Below are 26,707 nucleotides of genomic sequence, written 5' to 3'. Positions count from 1 at the left end.
CATTTTTAACGTACCGGTTATGATAACACAGATATTCATGAATTTGGATTTTTGTTGCCAAGTCCATATCAACGTCGAGCCCCGACAAAATGGGTAAACAGAATTTAATGAAAATCGGTATATAGAGTCGGGGACTAAGAAACTACAATTTATGCTATAGACAATGTTATTCACCCAGGGTAAAATGGTAGTTTAGGGGAAGGCACCTAAAATTTAACTTTTAAATACCTATGTTCTTGGTCCTATGGAAAAGTACTACATAACAAAATTTATAGAGAATATAATTTCCGATCATTTATGTTTTATTCAGTTTTACCGTACCGAGTATGATAAGAGTGGTATTTCAGAACCGGAAGACAATTAATAATGTGAAGACCTACAATATCGAAAGCGCGTAACATAGATCAACAATAACATTACACTGACCGTTGTTTGTTGTAATGTTCTTTGTCTCTTATGCTGCCGCTCAACTCTGATAGATGGGATTACTGCTGCGTACCGAGTATAACAGCCTAACTGAATATTGGCGGGAAATAGCTGAGGAGTTAGATAACTTTCTTCTTTAGCATGCCAATCCTCTGGTTCATACATTTTCTGATACTGCTGGTACGTAACACACTGGTTCATCATAGTATGCCAACTATTCGATACCTACTCTGATGCGCTGTTTTGAATAAGCAGTATGCGCACTTAAGTCAGAGGCTCAGTTAGTAGTAGTAGTAGTAGTAGTAGTAGTAGTAGTAGTAGTAGTAGTAGTAGTAGTAGTAGTAGTATGAACTGGCCTGGAATTACAATTTAGCCCTATTCCAAATTATATTACCACAATTCACTAAATAACTCAAAATTCAACCCTGAAAAGAGCCATTTCTGAGGAAAAGCTTCTTCCTCTTCACTTTAATTAAATCTACATTAATTTTATTCCAAATTAGCAGTGAAGATGTGGTTTCTTCTCTGGCCTGGAGGAAAAATTGCCTCCATGTCAGACAGTTCTTTCCCCCACCAGTGTAGTGAATTGAGATTTTCCGACTCATCGGGTACTCCCAGGAAACAGATAAGTAAACGGGCATAGTTTTTGCCCTGGGACTATCCACTATTTGAAACCCCTTCACCCCAGCCAAAAAAAGGACGAAGATTGTTCACGGATCACGGATGTCTGCGTCTTCGTCATTCCAGCTCTGTAGCATTGGACTGTTAGTTCGGCAGCATAGTACTGTTCGTTAAAAGTGAGAAAATGTGTGGTTTTTCATTTGATCGAGTATTTCATATGAAGGCATTGTTTTTAATCGCGTCATTCCTACTGACGTCATTGTAATGACCCATGTTCATTTCAGTTGGGAAAACCAAAGAGAGTATTTCTGTGAATCTATAGAGGCATGCGGAGAGTGAGTGTCTGCCATTGTAATGAAAACTCCCCAACCTGATTGTGACTGACGGTAGGCAGGCTGGCCTACCATTACAATGAAAAATCCCTAACCCAGTCTTCATATAAGAAAAGACGGTGACTTGCCCGTCGTGCTTCTAGGGAAACTTTAAGAGCTATGCAACTTAATACAATCTTGCTCATAACGTTTACACTACCTAACCTAAAATTCTGTATAAAATTTAGAATTCCGTAGCGAAGCACGGGTACATCAGCTAGTATATATATATATACACAAAAGGCATTGAGTTCTTCCACTTTTTTTTAAAAATTTCTGAACAATGAGTTTTGTAACCTACCACGTGATTTTATGGCTAATGAAGTCTCAAATAGAGACAAAACATACCCCAAAATATATTAAATATGCATTTATATTAAATAGTTTTCACTTGTAAAGTGATATGTATTGATTGGGTGGACCAAAACCTAACATTGTTTCTTAGGTGTGAATTTGTCGATATCAGGTAGTGATAAAAGTCGTCCATTTCATGACCGCATCGATGAGTATAATCAAGAAGTTAATGTAAAGAACCACATAATAGATACTTTATTTTTTGCCTCAGGCAAAATTGAATATATATTAACACTTACAGAACATGTATAAAGAAAAAACTAAGATGAAAAAACATTAGGATAATAAGCACAAGTAATACTCTTAGGTTATAATGGAAAAAATTGCTGTGTTGACTGTTTGGTAAAAGTTCTTTGGTGACTCCTTTGTTATAAAATGGCGGTCACCTGATCAGGACATCTTGCTTCTCGTTCTTAGTTAGAAAAGATGTTTATTCTGCGCTGCCATGAAAGAGACTAACCACAAATTCGCTAATATCAGACAGGACCTTCAAATCATTTGTATGATCAATAAAGGAAGTCTAATGAACAACTTGGAAAACATCCACATCGTTCTTGATAAATTAGAAAACGGTGAACAGAATCTTAACGAAAACAACGAGCAAAGAAACATCTTATACGAGCATGTCAATAAATACTTGGAATGGTTAGACAGGAAACAGACAAGACGGACAAGAGATATAATCAAACACGACATCGCAGAAGCTCAGCCTAATCTTCCTCCTCCCTCACTTGATATATTACATGACAACAGAACTCTACTTCCCTTCTCTCTAGAGTATTGCACGAACTGTCAGACTGTGTCACATCGATACTACACTAGATCGCGCTCAAAGACAGACCGTCTGGACACTGCAGAATAAACATCTTTTCCAAATAAGAACGAGACGCAAGATGTCCTGATCAGGTGACCGCCATTTTATAACGAAGGAGTCACCAAAGAACTTTTACCAAACAGTCAACACAGCAATTTTTTCCATTATAACCTAAGAGTATTACTTGTGCTTATTATCCTAATGTTTTTTCATCTTAGTTTTTTCTTTATACAGCTGAAGATGACCACTAAGTGGTCGAAACATGTTCTGTAAGTGTTAATATATATTCCATTTTGCCTGAGGCAAAAAATAAAGTATCGATTAGGTGGTTCTTTATACTAACTTCTTGATCGGGTAGCGAGTTACCAAGAGTAGGGAGATGGAAGATAGAGCGTTGTTGTCAGGTTAGACTCAGACGGAACACATGATGAGTGGGCCGGGTGCGTGTTGGGCGGGGAGGAACGTGTATAGGGAAGTACACCGGATGAGTATTACATTTGGTGTAGCCATTGATTATTTTATGAAGGTAACATAGATTGGAGAACTGTAAACGGCTTCTCAGGTCAAGTATACCCAGATAGTTCAAAATGTCAGATTTAGTTTTGTTCTTAAAAACAGGATTGAGGGTCTTAACAATGAAGAGAAAAAGTTAAAAATACTATTTAGTTGAGATATGTTTGTGATACCAGATGAGGACCAAATAGGGGAACAAAAGTCAATAATGAGGAGAACATATGAGACAAAGTATAATTTTAAGGCGTTAATATCATTAATTTCAGTGAACCTGTAAAGAATGCCTAAAGAACGCACAGCACGGAATTTTATAGACCGAATATGAGCAAAGAAGATTAGTTTACAGTCTTATCATATCACCTAGGTCTCTTACCTGAGAAGTCGCTTGATGATGACGATTATGATGCTTGTTTAAAGGGGCCTAACATCTAGGTCATCGGTCCCTAATGGTATGAAATGAGATGACATGGAATGACAAATTAAAAGTCCAAAATCCTCCACTGACCAGAATTCAAAACGTGAGGATGAAGAATGAATAGATGGATATGAATTTAAAACAATCAGTAAAACCGACCTGCTATGTCTCACATTCACATAAACTGACATGAAACAATAGTGTTACTGACCAAGGAAATGCGTCTATAGCATAATACTGAATCGATGATGCTTTTAGTCTAAAAGGGTCCAAAATCCAAGTCATCGGCCTCATAATGTTACTTATCGCCAGGAAAGTAGACCATGGTATTTGTTATGTTGCGCTACTAATACAAAGTAGCGCAGACTTGCAGCATTTCACACAGTATGGTACTACTCACAGGTAATGAAATTCGCACATGGAATACAAACCTATCGGGCCGATTGCAGAAACGGTATTCAGACGATGTCTACAGTTAAACAATACCCAAGTATCGCTGCCGCATTGCAGAGACGTTATTTATCACTCAGACACTGTCTAAAACTGATGTTCAACTGGTCATGTTTAAAAACTGCCGAGAGCACTATTTAATCTCAAATGAGAGGAGTGAATCACAATCAGAGGTTATGTACCATGAAATATGTAATTTTTATCATCATGTTGAGATGATTCTGGGAAGAAAGGTTAGTCCGACGGCCTCTCTGTGGGTTGCCCACTACTAAATCGCAGCAATTCATTTGACATGCACGGGGAGATATATATTAAAATAAGGTTTCGCTTTTCGAGAGACTTGTTTCTTGAGACAAAGTGACAGTCCCATAACTGTCAACTTGAATACAATTCTTGGCAACTGATATATTTTATTATATACAAGGGATAATTTCAATGGAATTATAGGTCACTTGGACTACATACATATCAGAATTACATGTCCTGATCATCAGAGGGCTGTCACATACATCAACCAGGAGGGATTCGCTTATATTTACTGCCCAGTAAACACACACAATAGTGAAAACTAAAAAGTAGGTTGTATGTTTTTTTTAATATATATATAAATATAAAAAATCATAAAAGTTTTCGGCAACTATCAGATAGGAAAAGGCAAGTGGTTGTGATTATTGTTTAAAGAGGACTGCGGAAGAAGAGCCGTAGCCATAATAACAGCCCTAGTATTTGCCTGGTGTAAAAACAGGGAAGCTACGAAAAACAATCTTCACGGCTGCCAATGATGCATTTTGAACCTACGATCTCCAGAATGCAAGCTACATCTATATGGCCCATAAAAGACACTCTGTTACACATTACTATTGCTTCATCTTCCCTTCGTCAAAGCTACCGTATTTATGAGTAGATTACACTCACTGTAACAACACTATAATGAAAGCTGCACTTCCCCGTACAGTGGCGTGTCGCTTTAGTGTCGATAATATTATGAGATTTAATTTCCACTGAACGTGATACTCTTATCTGTGGGCAAGTCATGCTCAGCCATATTTGAGTAATGTGTAGGAAGACAAACAGCTGACTGGCGTTCGGCGTGCGCACCGACGAATTTCATTGGTTGCGACAAGCAAAGAGTTGCATGAAAGATACTTCTGTCTCCATTTTCATACCAAAATTGAAACTTTAAGCCATGTCTAGTTAACCATTGACTGAACATTGTTTATGCAATGGAAGATCGTGCTCAATTTAGACGTCGTTTAGGTAGACGATGTATAAGGCTTAAAACTAGCCATAGCTTCTGCAATCGGCCCATGGTATTTTGCACATTGCGGCGCCATTTACAGGCAACACAAACCTATGGTGTTCATCACATATATATACTAACCACCGGGACCCACACTATCCTCCCGATTTCCTTCGGTTGTGGGTTCGGATCCCACTGGTGTCCGGTTGGCCATTTTTGTTCTGTACTTAACATATCTTCAACACGTACTAAATGTATGTAACGCGACCTAATAGGCTGAAAGTTGATTTCAAGTAATTCATGCATACAAGTGAAGATTATACTGAGTGTGGAAAAATAAAACTGACCCTGAAAATATTTACAATAGGACTGATGAGGGATTGACCTTTGTTAATGAACATCATAGAAGATGCTGGAAATGGCCTCATCTGAAGAAATGAAAAATTAAGGATAAAAACACCCTGACACCACTTCACTCACAAACCAACGGTAGAACTCAACAGGCGAAGGTTCGCCTGGATGCTTTAATGCATGCACAACACTAAATTTGTAAGGGTACAGATGCAGGTCTTTTATGATGGTTCGACACAACAATATCTAAATTCCCACTTTCAACATAAACGGCATTGAGATTTCGTCAGACTTCATTCTGGGCTTTCCTTCTCTTGAGCAATGTTTTCCAGTGTATAAATTCTTTCCAGAGAGTTACGGATTTTATTCGCTACAGAGCCCGCCTCCTGCCATTTTGCCAATGAGTTTTGCATCGCAGACTTCGCTGGAGATTTTGCCGAAACACTTCCAGTCTTAAACCCTTGCGCAAAGAGTTCCACACAGGTTTTCCATGAATAATGCTTCGCGGAACATTCGAAAATGAACATGAGCTGTTTTATCGTGAGTCCTAGTTTGTGTTGCATTCAACTGGTCGCTAAACATGTCTTCTCCTCTCACTCGCTCACATGTAATGACACAGGGATATACACAGGAGATGCACATGCGCAAGTATGTGACAGCAACAGATTGGTGCATGAAAATCACGGTTTCCAGCATTTCCTGTGATGGGCAGTTCTCCTGATCATTAACAAGGGTCAATTCAGCATCAGTTTTATATGTACTTTTCAGGCCAGTTTAATTTTGTCCACCTGTATTTACAGAGATTGTTAGAAACGAGAGTTAAGACAGTATCAAAATTTCCATAAATATAACCATATTTGAGGCGTATAGTTTCAAACACGACCAAGTCCATATTTCTCACGTTCTGATGTTTTGACTTCCATGGATTTCTCTTTACAAGATGAATACAACGGGAACAAAAGTGGGTTTCAAATCCGGCGAGATCACATTTAAAATTGCAGCAAAAAATGAGGTTTCATATCAAAGTCGGCCAAGTCCCTGTTAACCCGCACGGGCCAATAATCCTGCGCTATCCAGTCACGTGTTGTCTTCCGGTAATATGGCTGCCTGACGTTTGTTCGAGTCACATGTGGTAGTTTTCTTGCGTGTATTTTTATAAATATTTTATAAATAATAAATATATACATAATTAATTGGTCGTTTTTAATAGTATTCATATTTGCTGTGCAATAAAATGGAGGAAATTAATAAACGCCATACCAGAAAGCGGCAACGTGATCCTTCCACCTGGAAGCGCACGAGGGAAAAACAGCTGAGGTGAGTACAATCGACGTGTTGTTAGTGGTGATTAAACCAAGGCTCGGTGATGTGTTTCGAAGGCGCGATGGTATTCAATAGGTAGAATATGAAGAATATACATTGAAGTAGCTACATGAATCAATATATTTGCAAAATATACACTATTTAAATGTTAATTAGCCTCTAAATTGGTTACAATGTTGGGTAATTTTACACCAACATAATGTTTCAAATAATAATCTTTAAAGAATTCTCACTAAATCCTATATCATATTTAATCATATTTGTTCTAAATAAAGTCAAGATGAACACAGTTGGAAAATAGGCCTAATCTAGATTTCTTTTTTCTTTAGGTATTCCGCGACGTCTTTACCACAGTACCCAACCTGTAATCACAGATGAACAAAAAAGTGTAGGCTACTGAAAATGAAAGATATAAAAGACTTTCATAGTGCATATTATGCACACCCCGTTAAAGCTAAACAAGATGCTTTTATTCTAAGGTACTGTCGCATAAGCATACCCAAAAGACGGCGAAGCAGAAATAATGCAAGGTCACAGAAAAATATTACCATTCAATATAGTATTTCAAATCAGTTAGGAAATTCCCTGCCTGTGTGTTGACAGACTTTTCTCTCAACTTTGGGGATTACTAAGCACAGGGTTGAAGGGGTATATAATAGGTTCAAAATGGATGGCCCCCGAGTTCCGGTTGAAACCAGAGGTGGAGATAGACGATCTAAGGCTTTTGAAGAAAAGTTTGCTGCAGTAAAGACCTGTATTAGGAAATGCAAAGTCGTTGAGTCACATTACTGCCGTGGTAAGAGCGAGCGTATGTATTTGAACAGTGAATTGAATATTTAAAAAAGGTGGAGAATGTATAACCAAGAAGTAGAGAGTGATCTTAAAGTGAAACAGTTTTATTTCAGAAATGTTTTCAACAGGAACTTCAACATTAGCATTAAAGCTCCCTCTACAGATGTATGTTCGAAGTGTTTGGAATTATCAGAGAAACTAAAAACAGAGAAGAATGAAAAAAATAAAAATGAATTAATGATAGAGAAAAGAATACGCAAGTTACGATACAGACATTTTTATGATCTTTTGAAAGAAGAACGGGAAGGAATGATAACAATATCTTTTGATTGTCAAAAAAATCTCGTTCTACCAAAAGTGCCTGACCAGGCAGCTTATTATAGTAGACAGCTTTCTTCTTCTTCTATCGATTTTGGCCAGCTGTGGACCACGTAAATAACTCCTCATGATTTAAACTTTCTTTGGCGCCAGTACTCCTTCATCCTCCTGCTTGCTGCTTCTTTTCTTTCAGCCGTCCATTGTTGTTTCTTCTTGGTCGCTGTTTCTGGCTCTAGGAAACCCTTAAATGTGTGTAACCTGTTTCTGAAGGTGGTTCTATTGTGGATGTCTTGATGTGTGATGTTCATTTCTTGCAAATCCTTCTTCGTGTTAACAAACCATTTTTCATAAGAGCTGCCTTTCCTATTGGGCTTATTGAAGTGGTTAAAGATTTTCTTGGCAAGTCTGTTATCAGGCATTCTTGAAATATGTCCAAAAAATTTAACTCTTTGCTTTCGAATGACATCTGAAATCCTACTGCATGTTTTATATATTTCTTTGTTACTGCGTAATCGATATGTGTCCGTACATTTCTTTGGACCGAGGATTTTTCTTAGAATCTTTCTTTCCTTCTTCTCGATTTCTTCAATGTCTTTCCTGGTTGTTAATCCCAGGCATTCTGAAGCATATAAGCACTCTGGTTGAATTACTGCCTGATAGTGGCGTAGTTTTGTCCTAATAGAGATCGCTTTCTTGTTATATGTGTTTTTTGTAAGGTGGAATGCAAGCTCCATTTTTCTGGCTCTCTCGCGGTTTGCTTCTTTATCAAGCCCATTAGGTTGTATAATCTCACCAAGGTATTTGAATTTAACAACTTTATCTATCTTATCATTGTTTATTGTTACTATGTATCTTGGGGCTTCTTTAATGTTGGTCATGAAATGTGTCTTTTCAAATGATATCTGCAGGCCAGTTTTCATTGCTACCTCTTTTAAAGTGTCAACTTGTATTATCGCCGATTCAATATTTTCTGATAACAGTACAAGATCGTCAGCAAATGCTAAGCAGTTGATAGTGATGTTCTCTTTCTTGTATCCTATCCTTATTTGGTCTTTAATGCCTTTTTCTGCGAGTTCTTTTTCCCATTCTTTGATGACTTTATCCAGGACACAATAGAACAGCAGTGGGGATAGGCAATCTCCTTGCCTTACACCTGTCTTGATTTCAAAGGGTTCAGATATCTCTCCCATAAACTTAACCTTTGAGTATGTGTTTGTTAAGGTCTCCTTTATTAGTTGTAATGTCTTGTTATCTGTACCCATTTCTCTAAGGATGTTAAACAATGTGCTCCTATCAACTGAATCATATGCTTTTCGAAAGTCAACAAAAACTGCTACATACGTCTTGCCCCTGGCAACTCTGTCCTTCAGTATTGTCTTAAGGTTCCAAATTTGTTCCACACATGATCGTCCCTTCCGAAAGCCTCCCTGGTATTCGCCGATTTTGTGTTCAACTTGTTGTTCTAATCTTGATAGCAATGCCATAGATAGTATCTTGTATGTCTCTTGAAGGAGTGAGATGCCTCTGTAATTGCTGACATCTGTTCTGTCCCCTTTCTTGTGTAGTGGGTGTATTAAGGCTAATTTCCAATCATCAGGAATCTTACAAGTGTTCCAGATTTCTTGCATTAACTGGCATAGGTTCTTGATCATTGCTATAACTTTACGATAGTGAAGGGGTCTTCAGGTTCTAAAATGTCAAGAGACAGAGTTTCAGTGTACACCTGGTGTGAAAACGACAGACCTAAATCTTCCAATGAAATTTCTTCTGCATTGTTCAGTGAGCTTCAAAATACTAACATGCAAGGCATTGACACAATAAGGCTTGTGGCGGACGGTTGTGCAGGGCAAAATAAGAATGTCAATTTGCTCACTATGTGTTCTAAATGGCTGTTCCATGCACCTGAAAATGTGAAATTTACAGAAATTATATTTTCGGTTGTAGGCCATTCATATCTGCCACCTGACAGAGTGTTTGGACGTATTGAACAGGAACTGAGAAAAAAAGAAATCATTATTGACCCAAACGAGTACCAAAGTGTATTTCAAAAGCATGGTTCAGTGAAAGTACTGGGTAACGACTGGGAAGTCTTTGACTGGAAGGAATAAGCCAGTAGTGTTGTGAAGGCAGTTTCATCATTGCATTTCAAGATATCCCAATGTAAAAGATTCTACCAGCGTCGTAGTGACAAAACTAGAAACATTCTTGTGGGAGGAGAGATGTTCTATCGTTTTAATAGTGAAATACAAAAGGCTATCACAAAGAAGCACAAGACATTTGAGGATGTCAATCCAAAACAATTGTCTATTGGAGTTAAAGTAAAACATGAAAAAGTTGATGATGTGAACAAATTATTGTTAAAACATTTTAGCAATGAGTGGAAAAATTTGAATAAGTTACAGTGGTACAAACGTGTGATTGAGAACAACACTGGACATGAGGATTTGGAAGGTCACGTGTCATGTGGTGGTTGTTTGGAAGAAAATCCATTCATATGAGCATTTACAGGGGATTCACATTAAGAATAATTGTTATTGTGTACGAAATTAAATTCTTTGCGGTGCTGTAAAAATATTATTCCAAATGTGTATGGTACCAAGTTTCTTTGCTGTATGTTTTGTTTCATATTTTATTATATTTTAGGACTATTGTGTTGCCATATAACCTATATTCATGTTATTTCTGTTAATTTTTAACAAAAAAATGTACAGATTATTAGCTACTGGAAACATGAAAAATAAAGTTGAAGTTCTTTTGCTGATTGCTACATTGAAAACATTTCTCATCATATTAGGCCAAATTTTCTAATCTAAGTTTCAAAGATGGCCAAGTCCTCTTACGTAAGTTTCAAAATCGGCCAAGTCCCACAGTTAGTTTCAAACATGGTCAAGTCCAAATTTTAAATACATTTTTCAATTCATATAATATATTTAGACTGTAAAAATTGTATGGTAATGAATCAGAAGCCTCTGCTAATCAACATAAAGATTAAGGTGTCTGAATATATATGAATTAATACCCTAAACGAGTTTTTTGCTTCTCCTGAAAAAAACAACTCAACGGACTTGGCCATGTTTAAAACTATACGCCTCATTTGTTCTAATATAACTAAAATATATATATATATAGCAAATGCTGCATTAACTTTAGTTTTTTCCTGCTAGACTGTACATTCAGTCCACTGTATTTCGGTCTAAATCATGATAAACGGGCTGCAAACTTCGAGATCAGAACAATGACAAAGTTTTTATAATCAATACACTCTGATGAGCGACAGACTAACAGTTCATATAAAAGAAAAGCATTAGCACTACAAGGCTTATTGCATGGCTGTTTCTTGGATATTTTATCACTGAGGTAAGTGGCTTCTTTTGAAATATAGCACCAGTACACAGCCTTGATGCAACAGAGTGAGATGAGGAAATAATAATTCTCCAGGCTGCAATTTGTAATGCTAAAAAAAAGAAAAGTGCCTTTGTTTTTTGTCACACATTAAACAATAATTACTTAAAGAAAGGTTTTAGTTCTGGCTTTTTACATACTGTACTTAAATCTTATGTATATATTTATGCACACTTTTTAAATATGTAATTGCACTCCTCAGGCCAGTACCAAACAAAACTTAAAACATCTGGTTTCTCTACGATTACCATCTTACTGTACTGCATCCTTCAATTGCACACACAAGTCAACAACCTTTCTCAGTAACCCTGCAGATAATTATAATAACTAAGCCTGAAGCACCCTGGACAACAACAACAAAATAATGCATAAAATCTTCTGCTCCTACCTTCTGCTCTTGATTTTAGGAGGGCGCTTTTCAATATTACTGGGTGGTTCTTTCTCTTCCGTTTTCTTAAAAGGAGAAGGTGTTCTGGACAAGCTGCGCGAAAACTGCAAACGAAATAACAGAAAATCAAGTTGATCAAACAACAATTTAACTATATCCATGAACAAAACAACTCCAGTTGTCTGTATTTCAAGAATGCATTATAAAAAACAAATTGCAAACAAAATGAAAAATGTGCACATATATGCAGTACATTTGTAGAAAAGTTTGAAATAATCCCACAAAGTAAATTGTGAGATAACGTGCCTCATTTACCAAAGGCACCCGATTCACCTGTATATAGCAGAGATTGTTAGAAAATTTATAGCACATACAGCATTTGATTGAATAATACTGAGTGAACATGGAAACATACAAAGGCCTGCCTCTAAGTAATTAAGTCATGAACTGAGCAAATATATAAAAAATTAACTTTTGCCGTAACACATCAAATTCCACAATTCTAAATTTAATTTTAAGTGGGAGAAAACGTGGATAGTTCTAATAATACTGATAAATTTGAACTTCTTGTCTTCCATAGGGATTGATGATGATGATGATGCTTGTTGTTTAAAGGGGCCTAACATCTAAGGTCATCGGCCCCTCCATAGGGATCAAATCAATCATTTTAAGTTCACCAAACTTCCAAAGCATGAAGATAACAGAAAAAAAACTTTGTACCATACAACGTTTTTGTGACAAATGTGACCTGGATTCTTGTAAAAAATAACGGAGTTGGCGCTAGAGATAGGACAGAAGTTACACGGCTTGAGCGTTTAAAGGAAAGTCGCAATATCACAGAGTAGGGAAAGTGTAGTGTCCACACCATGTCATAGGAAAGTTCGAGAAGCCGTAATTTCCAAGGGCACCAAGCATACTACACGTTATATATCTTATGTTAGGTCCGTATTGAAATGTATGTAAATACAAAGTATGTTAGAAGTGTTATTTTAATATCCACCTATTCAATATAATGAGATCTAGTAAATTAAGAATTAAATCTTATCATAAAAGGTTACAAGGGACATGTTTCACTCACTTTTAGGGCATCGTCAGCCTCAAACTCAAACATGTTTAAGGTGAATAATCAAGATCCTGATTGTTCTTACAAATCATAAAAAGAGGATATCAATGTAGGCGTTTGTCTAAAATAAAATTATAAGGGAAGTGCGGAAAAACCACAGAAAGAGTTGGGAAAAGTTTATTTCACACTTGGAGACTGATGTAAAAGAAAAGACACATTAATGCAATACCTCTAATGGAGTGGCACATTTATTTTCAGAACCTTTGGAGGGGTTGAAATATTGAGCCATTTCCTCTGCCAACATCACTTAACAAGACTTTGGAAACCATTACACTCCAAGAACTGGAGCTAGTACTCACATAACTTGGAAATGGAAAAGCATATGGAGAAGACTCAATAAATGCAGAGAATTGGCAAAAAACTAGTTTAAAAAAATAATCTGCTTTATGTCCAACTAACTACTTTTATAGTTTTCGGAGACGCCAACAACAGTTAATAGATAGCATATACAACATGTAGAGTGACAACCTTACTGTAGTAAAGTTAGAAAAACCGTGGGGGTTTTCTTGCCTGTTCCCCTATCGGGTGCATCTCAGGTGGCAGATAGGGGGGCCCTCCGGAATTGTCTGGAGAGCCTGAGGGAAATAAAATACCCCCTCGCGGACCAAAAACAGGTACTGCCAGAAAATGTCTTGAGGCAGTGTGATTGTTACTAGCCCAAGCCAAGGCTTGGAAGCGGAAACCTCGCCCACACATGCTACAGAGGCATCTATGTTACCTCCGCATGGGTGATATGGTTGTTCAGGTGAAGTGGGTGCTGGTGATTGAGGTGAAAGCTCACTGCAGTGTTCTGGAACCAACACACCACTTTGCCCTACGTAGCCTGAACGAGCCGCGGGTTGGAATGGGGCGAACCCAACCAAGGGGGAACCCATGGCTGTGAATTCAGTCATGGTAATGCCAAGCGGGAATCATGTGAGTAGGTATACTGAAGGTAGAACAAACCTGGTCGGGTTCGAGCCAGGCGTGGACGGCTAAGGGGCATGGCGCCTGCTACGGAGAGCCTGAGTTGCAGGAGGACAACGTCTGGCGGAATGCCTCATCACGGATGGTGAGAATGCCGCTCAGGACCCTAGAAGTGGCAAAAACCCTACGGCATATGAAACCATGGACATTCCAAATGAACCACTTACACAAATACCAAGGGAAGCTAGGGAAGCTCCAGAAGAGCAGGTCTAGCGGCAGGCCCAAGAGGAGAATATGGAGACAGAAGTCCCAGTAGGGCAGGATGAATCAAAATTTGAAGAAACAGAAGAAGCAACAGGAAAGCAGACTTCTGGACAAAATGAAACAGGAGATTTCACTGAGAAAGACCTGAAGATATCGGCATCAAAACTAAATAGGATGCATATAGATAGACCACCTCACAGAAGTGCCTACTACAAGAAAAAGAACAAGGCGAGGAAAGAAGCCAAGATAGCGGCTGGGACATGGGTGGAGAAGAAGCCAAGGAACAGGGATCAGTGAGACGCTATGTTAATGACTATGACCAAAGGCTCAAGGTTGGAGGAAAGCACACCAAGTTCGGCTACAAAACCACCCTCCAAGAAACAGAAGGAAGAAGAAGTTATGTCCTTTTTGGAAACAGTATCCTCAGTTAATGTTGCAATAATACCCAAGATCTTTCCAGATGGAAAACTCAAGGAGGAAGACGTGACTGAATTGTCGTCCGTTCTGATAGCACAAATGAAGCCGCTGTCAGACGGATGTCTGCCAGGCTTCCTTGCATCACCAAGGCTGGAAAGTGGAGCTATGGTACTGATTTGTACAAATCCATAGATGAAAAGTTGGCTGAAACAGACAGTATCAAACTGTAACCCATGGAAAAGGCAGACGCTAGAAGTGGTAGACACAAAAAAAAAAAAAAATGATGCTGAACATGACCAAGGTCATCACCAATTTCCCACCTCCTTTTGACAAGATGAAAGTGAAGGATGTTCTTGTCAGAATCAATCAGCACAATACCAAACCTCTAACGCAAGAGTGCTGAATGCCACTTCAATCGATAAGACAGGAAGGACAGTCGTTTCAGCCCTTGGTGAAGCAAACTTTGAAGAGCACAAGAAGAAAAGCCTTAAGGCTAAGCTCAGATTTGGGCAGATTAAGATTCAGGTCATAAGGGGAAAAATGAAACCCAATGTAGATAAAGATGGTACTGAAGGTTATTCAGACCAATCTTCAGCATAAAAAAGCAGCTGTGGCCAATTTCGCCATGAAGGTCAAGTCCGGGGCTATTGACGTGGCCCTTATTCAAAAGCTTTGGGTAATCAAGGGCAAAGTAGCAGGACTGGTGGAATCTGGAGATCAGCTGATGCACCACGCTACAACATCGGATATACCCAGAACATGTCTTCTTGTGAACAGGAAACTATAATGTCTTATGTTGCAGGAACACTGTTCACGCGACTTAACCGTGGCCAAGATTAAACTTGGAAATAACCATAGGCTCTGCATACCTCCCATATGACTCAACTAATCTGCACCCAACAGAAGAAGTTGAGAACCTAATTTGCAATACAAAGAGGAAAGGCAATCGCCTAGTCCTTGGAGCAGATGCAAATTCACACCACACAGCATGGGGCAGCAGAAACTGCAATGCAAGAGGCGAGTCTTTACTACAGTTTATTATTGGAACTGAGTTGACCATACTAAACCTAGGAAACAAGCCTACTTTTATAAATAAACTAGCTGATGTACCCGTGCTTTGCTACGGGATTCTCAGAAAGACTGTTTTTGTGGTTTTCCTACCTGAAGTCGTCAGAGGGAATGTAGTGATTAAAAGCAATGTTATATAAAATACTCGATCAAATTAATAAACCGCACATTTTCTCGCTTTTAACGAACAGTACTACAGCGCCGATCTAACATTCCAAAGTTCCAGTGCTGCAATGACCAGACTGCAGACAGCTGTGAACACTTCTCTGCCATTATTCTGTTAAATATGCACACTGCTCATTCCAATCAGGGCCTCAGAGTAGGAACTGAATAGCTCGAAAGCTATGATGAACCAGTTTGTTACGTATCAGCAGTATCAGAAATTTATCTAACTCCCCAGCTACTTCCCGCCAATTTTCAGGCAGGCTGTTATACTCGGTACGACCAGGTGAGTTGGTTGTGCAGTTAGGGGCGCATAGCTGTGAGCTTGGATTCGGGAGGTAGTGGGTTCGAACTCCACTGTCGACAGCCCTGAAGATGGTTTTCCGTGGTCTCCACTTTTCACACCAAGAAAATGCTGGGGCTGTCACGCAATTAACGTTGGGGCTGCTTCCTTCCCACTCCTAGCCCTTTTGTATTCCATCGTCGCCATGAGTCCTATTAGTGTCGGCGCGACGTAGAGCAAATTTAAAAAAAAAAACTCTGTATACAGCAGCAATCCCATCTTTCGGAGATGAATGGCAACAGAGACACAAAGCAAATCACAACAAACATTGGTGAATGTAATGTTGTTGATCAATGTTATGAGCTTTCTGTATTGTAGGCCTTCACATTCAGTTTTCTTTCAACTCTGTAATATAAGGCCTTCTCTTAAAATTGGGTACTTCAAAATGAATGTTTAGGTGCCTTCCCCTAAACTACAATTTCATCCAGGGTGAATGAAATTGTTTACATCTTAGACTGTAGTTCCTTATTCCCCAACTTTACATACCGATTTTCATTAAATTCTGTTTACCCATTTTCTCGTGACGGCGCTGATATGATCTTGGCAACAAAAATCCATATTCATGAATATCTCCGTTATCACAGCTGGTACGGTCAAAATATATAAGACATAAATGATCGGAAATTTAATATTATGTAACTTTATTTATATAGTAATTTTCAATAAGACCACTAATAACACAAATATCCGAGAATTAAATATATCGGGCCTTCCCCTAAACTACCATTTCGCTCAGCGTGAATAAAGTTATTTATGGCCTAGATTGTAGTGACTTATTCCCCGACTTTGTGTACCGATTTTATTTACAATGGGACAACTAATAACAAATATTTGAGAATTAAATTTTAGGCCTTCCATTAAACTACCATTTCTCTCAGCGTGAATAAGATTATTTATGGCGTAGATTGTAGCGACTTATTCGCCGACTTTGCATACCTATTTTAATTAAGATAGGACCACTAATAACAAATATTTGCGAATAAAATTTTTGGCATTCCCCTAAACTACCATTCCTTTCAGAGTGAATAAGATTATTTATAGTTTATATTGTAGCAACTTATTTTAGAACTTTACATACTGGTTTTCATTAAGATAGGAACACTAATAACATAAATATTTGACAATTAAATTTTAGGCCTTCCCCTAAACTACCATTTCTCTCAGAGTGAAAAAGATTCTTTATGGCCTAGATTGTAGCGACTTATTCTCGGACTTTACATACCGATTTTCATTAAATTCTCTTCAGCCGTTTTCTCGTGATGCGTATACATTCATACATACATACATACATACATACATACATACAGAAATTACGGAAAATTAAAAAATGCATTTCCTTGTTTCTATGGACATGACTGACACAAAAATACCATCCTTTTTAAATTTTGAGCAATGCACAGACAAAACTCTTATTATATATATACAGATATCATAGGGAGGTATTACACATTACACTAAGCACTACGCATATTGCAATCTTTATTAATGACTGGAAGGTGCTAGAGGAACCATCATTGGCAGACCACCAGCACATCCAATTTGCAATAGATGTGAGACTGTGGGATTGAGATGTACAGAGACCCAAAAAGAACTGGGATAGCTGCAGAGAAGTTCTAGGGAAGGCTGTACAAAAAATCTAACTAACATGAGAGGACTGAAAGAATTGGATGAGGAAGTGGAACTATTACAAGAGGCCATTATACAGTAGACTCGTTCCATGACAACTGTCCTCTCAAAGAAAAGAAAAATACCAAAAAAGTAAGGTGGTGGAACAACAAACTAGCCAAAATGAAAAAAGAGGTTAGGATGTTATATAGAATATCATCTAGAAATGGTATGTGGCACATATATCATAGGAAAATCACTGCGTGTAAGCTAGAGATACGGAAAGCAAAAAGAAAATTTTGGAGACTGTTCTGTGAGAAAATCGAATCACACACTGAAATAGCAAGGCTCCAGAAGGTTCTGAAAGCAACCCATATAAATCAAGTGCGGACAATGGAGAAACCAGATGGGTCATTTACTCAGGCAGGGAGGGACACGTGTCCCTCTCCTGAGGTTGAAATGACAGAAGAAGAAACAGCTGGAACAGAGATCAGAGCTCGAAGAGCAGACTGGAACTGTGCCAACAGAATAATAAAACATAACCATGTACCTTTACAGAGGTAGTCGAACTTAAGGGTACGTGCCGCAATCATGGTATGAAGCTAAAGCAGTATTCATACCTAAGCCCAAGCCAAAGCATACAGACCATTATGTTTAACCTCCTTCATGCTGAAAGCAATGGAGACAATTCTGAATAAATATATTAGAAGAACGGTGCAAATGAACTCAACGTTACATGAAAATCAGTTTGCATATAGACCTGGCAGATCCACTGAAGTAGCACTCCACCAGTTGGTTTGTAAACTACAGGAAAGCCTAGAATATAAAGAAATTGCACTGGCGGCATTTCTAGATATAGAAGGAGCCTTCAGCAATACAACCTATGACTATGATCAAAGCATTGGAAAAAGGCAAGGTGAGTAAAACCGTCGTCAAATGGATTAAATCCATGTTAGATGGAAGGAAGATAGAAGCAACCCTGTTTGAAGAAACGCTGAAGGTTAGGGCCACCCGAGGCTGCGCTCAGGGAGGAGTTCTTTCACGTCTGCTGTGGAACCTCGTGCTGAACAAAATCATAGCTCTGCTCAACGAACAGGGTTTCTATACACAAGGATAAGCGGATGACCTAGTAATTGTGGTACGAAGTAAGGTGATGAGTGTTATCCACGACCTCACGCAAAGATCACGCAACCTTATGGAGAACTGGTGTCGGGAAGAACAACTATCAGTCAACCTGAACAAGATAACTCCGGTCCCTTTTACAGGAAGGCTAAAATTAGAGGGAAAGACATCACTGAAGCTCTTTGGGCAAGATATATATATGGAAGAACAGGCATTGCACCTAGGTGTAGTGTTAGATAAAATTCTAACCTGGAATGCACATATAGAAAGGAACATAACCCGGGCCAAGAACTTGCTGTATGCATGTAAAAGAGCCATCGGGAATCAATGGTAATGTAGATATACACAATGATCATTAGACCGTTGATGGCCTATGCTGCAATCATCTGGTGGCAGAAAGTAAGTCAAGGAAAAGTCAGAAGTAGATTGGATAGCCTACAGAGAATGGCACGCATAGCCATAACTGGGGCTATGAGAACTACGCCGAGAGAAGCCTTGAATACTTTACTAGAATTCCCATCACTACGTAATTTCATAGGACAGGCTAGAATGAGTTCATACAGAATGGCACAATCAGAGTGCTTGAATACACAAAGACCAAATCTAGGACACTGTAAAATTAACACAGTAATAACAGAGGAAGTTCTACACATGCCTTCTGATCATATGATGCCAAAGTACAACTTTGAAAAACCATTTGAGACCCAGATAGTAAAAAACAGAAGATTGCGATATCAACAAATGGAATACTGAAAAAGAAGATATAGTGTGGTGGACTGATGGCTCAAAGACTGTGGACGGCACAGGAGGAGGGATCAACGGGGAAAACCTGAGAGATCAATCCAGATGAGCCTGGGCAAACACACTACAGTCTTTCAAGCTGAAGTGATAGCTATCACATGTCTTGAATAAAATCTGAAAATGAACTATAGGAATAACATTTTCATTTTTACGGACAGCCAAGTGACCACTAAGGCACTAGAAGCAGTCCAGATAATATCCAGAATTGTCTGGTATTGCCATTCACTTCTCCTGAAGCTCTCCGAGTACAACTTGTCAAAATAATAAGGGTACCAGGGCATGTAGGTAGAGAAGGAAATGAAAAGGCAGATAAACTGGCCAGGAAAGGGGCAGAAACATATTTTGTAGGCCCAGAACCTGCATGCGGGATTTCCTATGGACAAGCCCGACACTATGTGGGAAAATGGGTACAAAAGAAACATATGGAGAACTGGAAAAATACTCCAGGATGCAGGCTTGCAAAGGGACTGATAAAAGGACCAAACAGGAAGCATACTAAAGAACTGTTGAAAATCAGCAGAGAAGATATAAGATGGGTAGTAGGACTGTTGACAGGACACTGCCATCTAAAAAAAACACCTACATAGAATTGGAGTAATAAGAGACAATACATGTAGAAAATGCAATGAAGCAGAGGAATGAGCTGAACACATACTTTTCGAATGTGAGGTGCTGGGCAGAACCAGACTCTCCGCTCTAGGACTACCAGGTGAAGAGAGAAAATATCCAGGAAGGCCCAATAAGAACAACCTGCAGCTTTGTGAAGGGAGCAGGTATATCTAGGTGGGAATGAAGGAAAAACATGGTAGTAAAAGATCTTAAGAGGTCAACGCTAATTAGGAACTATTATTTAGAGGCCTCATGAAGAAAATAAGAGGAAGAAGAAAGTTAGGAAATCATCAGACTGAATGGGAATCAATCAGCAGAGGTATGAGACAAGGTCGTGGACTTTCTCCTTTGTTGCCCATAATCTATATGAACAGCATAATGCAGAAATTGAGGCATGAAAGGCATGGATCAATCCCAGTCAGCAGATCTCTCACACATCTAGGTGCCATATTCTTTGCTGATGATGTTGCATTGGTAGCATCATCGGAAGATGATCTTCAGTGGTCAGTATTTAATCTCCAGAAAGTCTCTTCAAAATTTGTCATGATCAATTCACCAGAAAAGAGCAAAATAATTGCCTTTAAGGCGAAGGACCCTATCCCCAGTAAAATCTGTTTAGATAATAAAATTTTGGAAAGAGTAAATGAATTCAACTATCTGGGATACAATTTATCTTACTAAGGGGAACTTTATATCTGTGCAAAAAATAACCAAGTTTACTAGAACAACAGGAATGATAAATCACATCATGAAGCAATTTCTTGTCCAAAAACATACTCGCTTATGTTTTTATAACACTTGAGCCACACCAACTCTTTGCTTTGGCAGTGAGGCATGGACAATAAGAACTCAAGATATTTCCAGAAATGACATTCATGCGCAGAACAGCAGGCTATACAAAACTGGATCGTAAAAGAAATGATGTGCTTAAGGGACTGAATGTGAAACCAGTAATCAAATACATCTATGATTACCAACAAAATTGGAAATGTCACGTTCAAGGAATGGGATCTGGAAGATTACCAAAGGAGATCCTACACAACCAAACAAGAAGACACAGATCTATAGGACGTCCAATGAAGCGATGGAAAGAAAACGCAAGAGATATGAATTTCATTTTGAATGGTCCGTATTGAACTATGATATCAGCCAAACCGTGAGTTGCACAATGTATCTGATAGTTCATAGAAATTGTAAAAACATTGTGAAAAGACAGTGGTTTGACACTATAAATGTATTGAAAATGTAGAAATATTTTACTCTTAGTTTTAAATTTAATTGTAAGAAAACACAAGATCGTAACGGGCCACATGTCCCAATACTTGGAAGGAGGAGGATGATGCTCTAGTTTGTTATACTGCAGATTGTATTTATTCTCGAAAATTAAAATATCCGTATCAGAGTCTGTTTCGATTTGTACTAAATGCCAACTAGCATTAAGTTCTTTGATGTCTTATTCACAAACAGCAGATTTAGATATCTAAAAGGATAAAGATAATATTCACATCTTCAAACACTACCAGTTTTGAACAGATGGGTTCTCTCCTTGTCAACACCAGTTCTGTCTTCTAAATCGATCTCTTCTCACACCCTGACAAACTCGTTTCTACTTCCCAGCTTCATCAGTAGCGCAGACAACACTCATCAACAAGTCATCTTGACAGATCTTCAGTCTTGATATGTATAGTGTAGATTAAGAAAAAAGCTAGATCTGTCCAGAACAGTGTGTTTGTAGATGTGGAGATTGCAGTTGTCCTACTGAATTTTCATCTTTGTCCATTGTTGCTCTATATTCCCGCACTAACCTGCCATTATGTCCACCCTACCGTGTGTTCTTTTTCTTGCTCACTATACAGACAACTAAAACTGCATACAATTTTTGCATTTTTTACAACTCAGAAACCTCCTTGTATCAAGCCTACTTTGTACCAATAACATATGAACTGGAAACTTGCACCATTTACAAAAGGGATAATAAGACTCCAGGCTGCAGAAAAGAAATTCCTGAGGTCAAAACTTCAGAAAACAAGATCAAATCAGAAATGAAATTTTTGGAAAATACGTCCAAGTAGAACCATTTTGTGCAACTCTTGCAACATCAAGATCGAAATGGTTTGGTCCCTTGAAGAGAATGGATCGAAAGAGAGTAGCAAGGGAATGATTTGAAAGCGACCTGGAGGGTAGGGCTAAGCAACCTAGAGACAGGCCAAGGACAAGACGGATATCCCAAATACCAGATCTGCAAGGAAGAGGCGTAGAATGGTGTAAAGGTGAAGAGAAAGGAACGTACCAGTGCAGACAAATATGGAGCGTGCTCTTACAGCACACATGGGAAAATGGAGATAGTTAAATGATGATGATGATGATGATATCTTGGTAGATCAGAGATAGTGCATTCCACTCGTGATACTAAGTTCACGGTTCGTTCCCAGCTGAGATCATTTTTGTAAAGTAGGGAAAAATCTTGACACTCCATGCCATTATCAGCATATTAAACTTCTCTGATGGTAAACTCTGCTTAACTCAAGCAAATTAACTGAACGATAGAAACCATTCAAAACAGTTTTACCTTTGCTGCTAGATAGAAGAACAACTGCCACACTGAAAATTGTGGACAGGCTGCCTACATGGCAATGTATAAGACTGTCATCATCATCATCATCATCATCATCATCATCATCGATTTTGAAGTGATCTTCAACTTAAATTTCCCTTTTTGAAAAATGTGCATGTAAGATCTGGGTTAAATTTTCATGAATTACTTATCAGGGAAACAAATCTTAGCATGTACAATATCAACACAAATGTCACTATAGCTTGTCCATAAAAATTTACCTTGCGTTTGCTTGGAAGAGGAGATATACTGCGAGATTCTGAACGAGGCTGTAGTTTCTTTCTCTTTTCTTCATGAGGAGGAGAACGTCTTCTATCTGATGGACTCCGCCCACGCTATAAGAAAAATAGGTATGACAAACGACAGGTAAGAAGTACACAAGTCCACACAAATCTAACACAGAATTGGGATTACCTACTCTTCCAACTCTCATACAGGATGACGCAAAAGTTCGTTAACATTTGACGAGGCAATACTTCACGGAATATTGGAGGTTGAGAGGTAATAACTGACGCACATGATTGGCATTACATGGGATTTTATTGACACCAAAATAAAGTACACAAGATGACCAACAGATGGCGCTTCATACAATACAAAGCAATAATTAGCACATAAATTGAGATTTAGCAAAAACTATATTCTTTATAACACATGCTCAACATGTTGGCAGTCATTTATCAACAACACCTGTAGTTGAGGGACAATGTTGAGAACTGCACTGTACAATATATTCATAGGTATGGTGAGAAAATGCCAATGGATGTTGTCTTTTAGCATCCCTAATGAGGACAGACAATCATGGTAGACTTGCGACTTCAGGTAAGCCTACAATCAATAATCACACAGATTGAGGTCGGAGAGGGGGAACTGGGAAGTCAAGCACGACATGCCGCGATTGCAGGTGCATCTGACGCCCTCTCTCACAACAGCTCCTTTTATACCATACGTGGTCTGATTCGGTATCACTAACATGTTGCTCTGTCCAGCGCAATCTTTTGTCCTGTTTGTGCAATCATTGTTGGTGTCAATAAAACCCCATGTCATGTCACGCACGTGTGGCCATTTGTAAATGACGTCTTGCTGTCCAGCGTTATCTGTTGGACACTTTGTGTATTTTATTTTGTGTCGATTAAACCCCATCAGGCCAACTGTGCGTCAATTATTACCCCTCTACCTCTAATATTCTGTGAAGTATTGCTTCGTCAAATGTTAAACTTTTGGGTCACCCTGTACATCTAGGAATTTAATCATTAAGAATAAAGACTTTTTTTGTAAACGACAAAATCTAGATCTAAGAAGCAGAGTAAAAATAGAGAAAATCAATCATAAAATAATACAACTTAATCCAACTAAGGCCAGCCCTGTGGTGTAGCGTGCCAACCTATTAACCAGAGGCCTCGGGCTTGATTTCTGGCCAGTCCAAGGACTTTACTTCTGGACTGAGGGCTGGAACAGGGTGTACTCAGTCTCATAAGACCAAATCCTAGCTCAGTGCAGTGGTATTTGAAGGTGCTCAAATACATCAGTACCATGTCAGTAGTTTTACTGGCATGTAAAAGAACTCTTGCAGGACAACATTCCAGCACCTTGGTGTGTCTGAAAACTGTAAGTGTAGTTACTGGGATGTAAAGCCAAGAACATTTTATTACAACAGGCAGCTGAGTAGCAGCAGTCTTAGCATGCCAAATGCATGAGTAGTCTATACACACCATAGGTTTTTTTCCCCCTCTAGATAATAAAATTAATTAATATACAGTATATTATTAACAGCAAAGGTACCTTTCCTTTACAGTACACACAGGGGTCCAGAAAAATGTAGACACTCTTTGATAGCTAATATCTTTGGAACAAAATGACATATCATTGCAATTCTTGTGTGGCAGGATAGCAAACTTAGTGCATGTTTTCCAGCAGATGACAGTATAGCAATGAATGAAGAAAGATTGTCATATGAGCAATACTATGCCGTGTTGCAACATTTTACTAGGTCACCTCAAAAATCTGTGAATCAGGATGCATGTGAAAGCAGGGTGAGCCGATAAACCGTACGACTAATTCAGAAGGCTGAAGGGTGGAAAGTGTACATTCCTAGATCACTGCACACTATGAACGAGGACAACCCGGATCGAAGGATGGAGTACTGCGAAATCAAGGTCACCTACAAAAATGCGTCTTAATAAGATTACGTAACTGGCTTGGCGTCCTGACGCTTACTGTGAAGCCAGATGCTAATGAGGACTCCTACCCCCACTCCGATTTTACAGGAATTACTACAAAACCACTGATCATTTTGGCTCCGCTTCACATCTTGTATTTCAGAGTAGATGGCCACACAATTTGCCGCATCGCTGAGATTCGTAAGCCTTGTGGATCTGGAAATCTGAAATTTGTGGGAGGGAGATGTCTTCCAAGCATCCCCCACTCTAGGGTAGCCCTTATATGCTTGCATTTGTGAGGGTTGACATCAGTCTGCGAGGAGTTTATGGCGTGACCGCACGGCCAGTTGGTGGTCTGATTTTCCCACTCTTTGTACTATAAACTTGCCGTGAACGGGAGTGTGAGAAGTATAATGTCCGTGCGAATCATCAGTGAAAACCTGAACTGTGTGACAACAATGTGCATTTTATAGTTTGATCGCGACGCGACACGAAAACACGTGATTTACGCTGTAATTTCGCACCGAGAACTGTGAAGCTATGAATTGCATTCTATCAGACGAAGAATGCTACTTTTCGATTAGTATCCCGTAGTGGAAACAATGAGCCGATTAATTGTAGTATATGTTTGAAACTGTGTGAAGGTATACGCATGAATAGAGGTAGTACAAATAAAACAGTGTCCTATCACATAAACAAATTCCAGAAAGCTCTATTGTGCTTCATAACGGCGTAATTTTAGAAGCATGCAGATCAAAGCGCACAAGACAGAGCGTTATAACAAGTACAAGTAACCCATACCAGGGTAATGCGGAATATTAAACTATTCCGGTAATGAAACTGTGAGCTCGGAATTACATATGTCAGATTAGGATAGGCTAGCTGCATCCTGTACAAGGGTACCAAATACATAACTTTCATTCTGGTGAGAGGAAAGGTAAACTTGCTTATGAAGTGTGCAGTGGATATACGTGTGAAAAAGGTGTAAACAGTGTCATTTCAGTGTTCAAACCCCTACGCCATGGATTAATCCAGAATCATCGTGGAACGGCTTGAACCAGCGTCCCCCCACTTCAGCGTAATGGAGTAAGACCTTCAAGGGAGCCCTCCCTGGGCTCGAATGGCGGACGATGGACCAGCACTGTTGAGTACAAAGCTATGATTTTATGATATTAATATTCCCTGTAGATAAATCATATCAGAACGTAGGAATAGCACAGGGTGTTTTATACTGAATAATTAAAGTAGAACGCGTAGAGTGGTCTGTAGTTTCCTTTTAATTTTAATCATTTGAAGTTGTCTGGGAAGGAAGCAAGTTAGGAACAGAGGATGAATTTCTCTCCCTGTTATGTCAACTGCATGTGCATGGACGTATCTTTGTTTGCCGAATACTATCGAAGGAAAAGGGGAGGAAAAATGTAGTGAAGTTTGCCCAGGTAAGGAAGGAGCTCTGTCATCTGGAAAGACTATACAAAGGGGAGTCAGGTTGAGATGACGCTAGGATCTTTGCTAAAAGCCTGTGAATAAGAGAAACTGGGATAGATGAAGTACTCGATTTTAATGTAAAGTAGTAGTCTTTGCTGCATGATAAAATTTAGGACCTGGCTGCATCCTCATGTGTGTGAAGAATTAATTCACCGTGCCGAGATGCGAATGTTCCCCCCCACAACCAACACTAGCTAGGGCTCTGTCAAAGGAAATCTGTTTGTTTGTGATAGTTTAAGTACCTTTTTGTT

The 26,707-nt window shown here is 38.8% G+C and overlaps 1 protein-coding gene across 3 annotated transcripts in view; it reads right to left on the bottom strand.

The window, feature by feature from the left end:
• Srrm1 (Serine-arginine repetitive matrix 1) overlaps positions 1-26,707 on the bottom strand; it is a 638,713-nt gene that overhangs the window by 166,904 nt on the left and 445,102 nt on the right. For all 3 annotated transcript variants that reach the window (XM_067135198.2, XM_067135197.2, XM_067135199.2), the window contains 2 exons: positions 23,034-23,147; positions 11,779-11,882 (listed from right to left, as the gene is read on the bottom strand). In XM_067135198.2, coding sequence (XP_066991299.2) covers positions 11,779-11,882; positions 23,034-23,147 — 218 coding nt within the window. The remainder of the gene's footprint in view (positions 1-11,778; positions 11,883-23,033; positions 23,148-26,707) is intronic.

The sequence above is a fragment of the Anabrus simplex genome, chromosome 1 (genome assembly GCF_040414725.1).
Source record: "Anabrus simplex isolate iqAnaSimp1 chromosome 1, ASM4041472v1, whole genome shotgun sequence".
Classification (NCBI taxonomy): Eukaryota; Metazoa; Arthropoda; class Insecta; order Orthoptera; family Tettigoniidae; genus Anabrus; species Anabrus simplex.
Note: the sequence above shows the minus strand (reverse complement) of the source record. Positions and strands in the feature narration are given on the sequence as shown.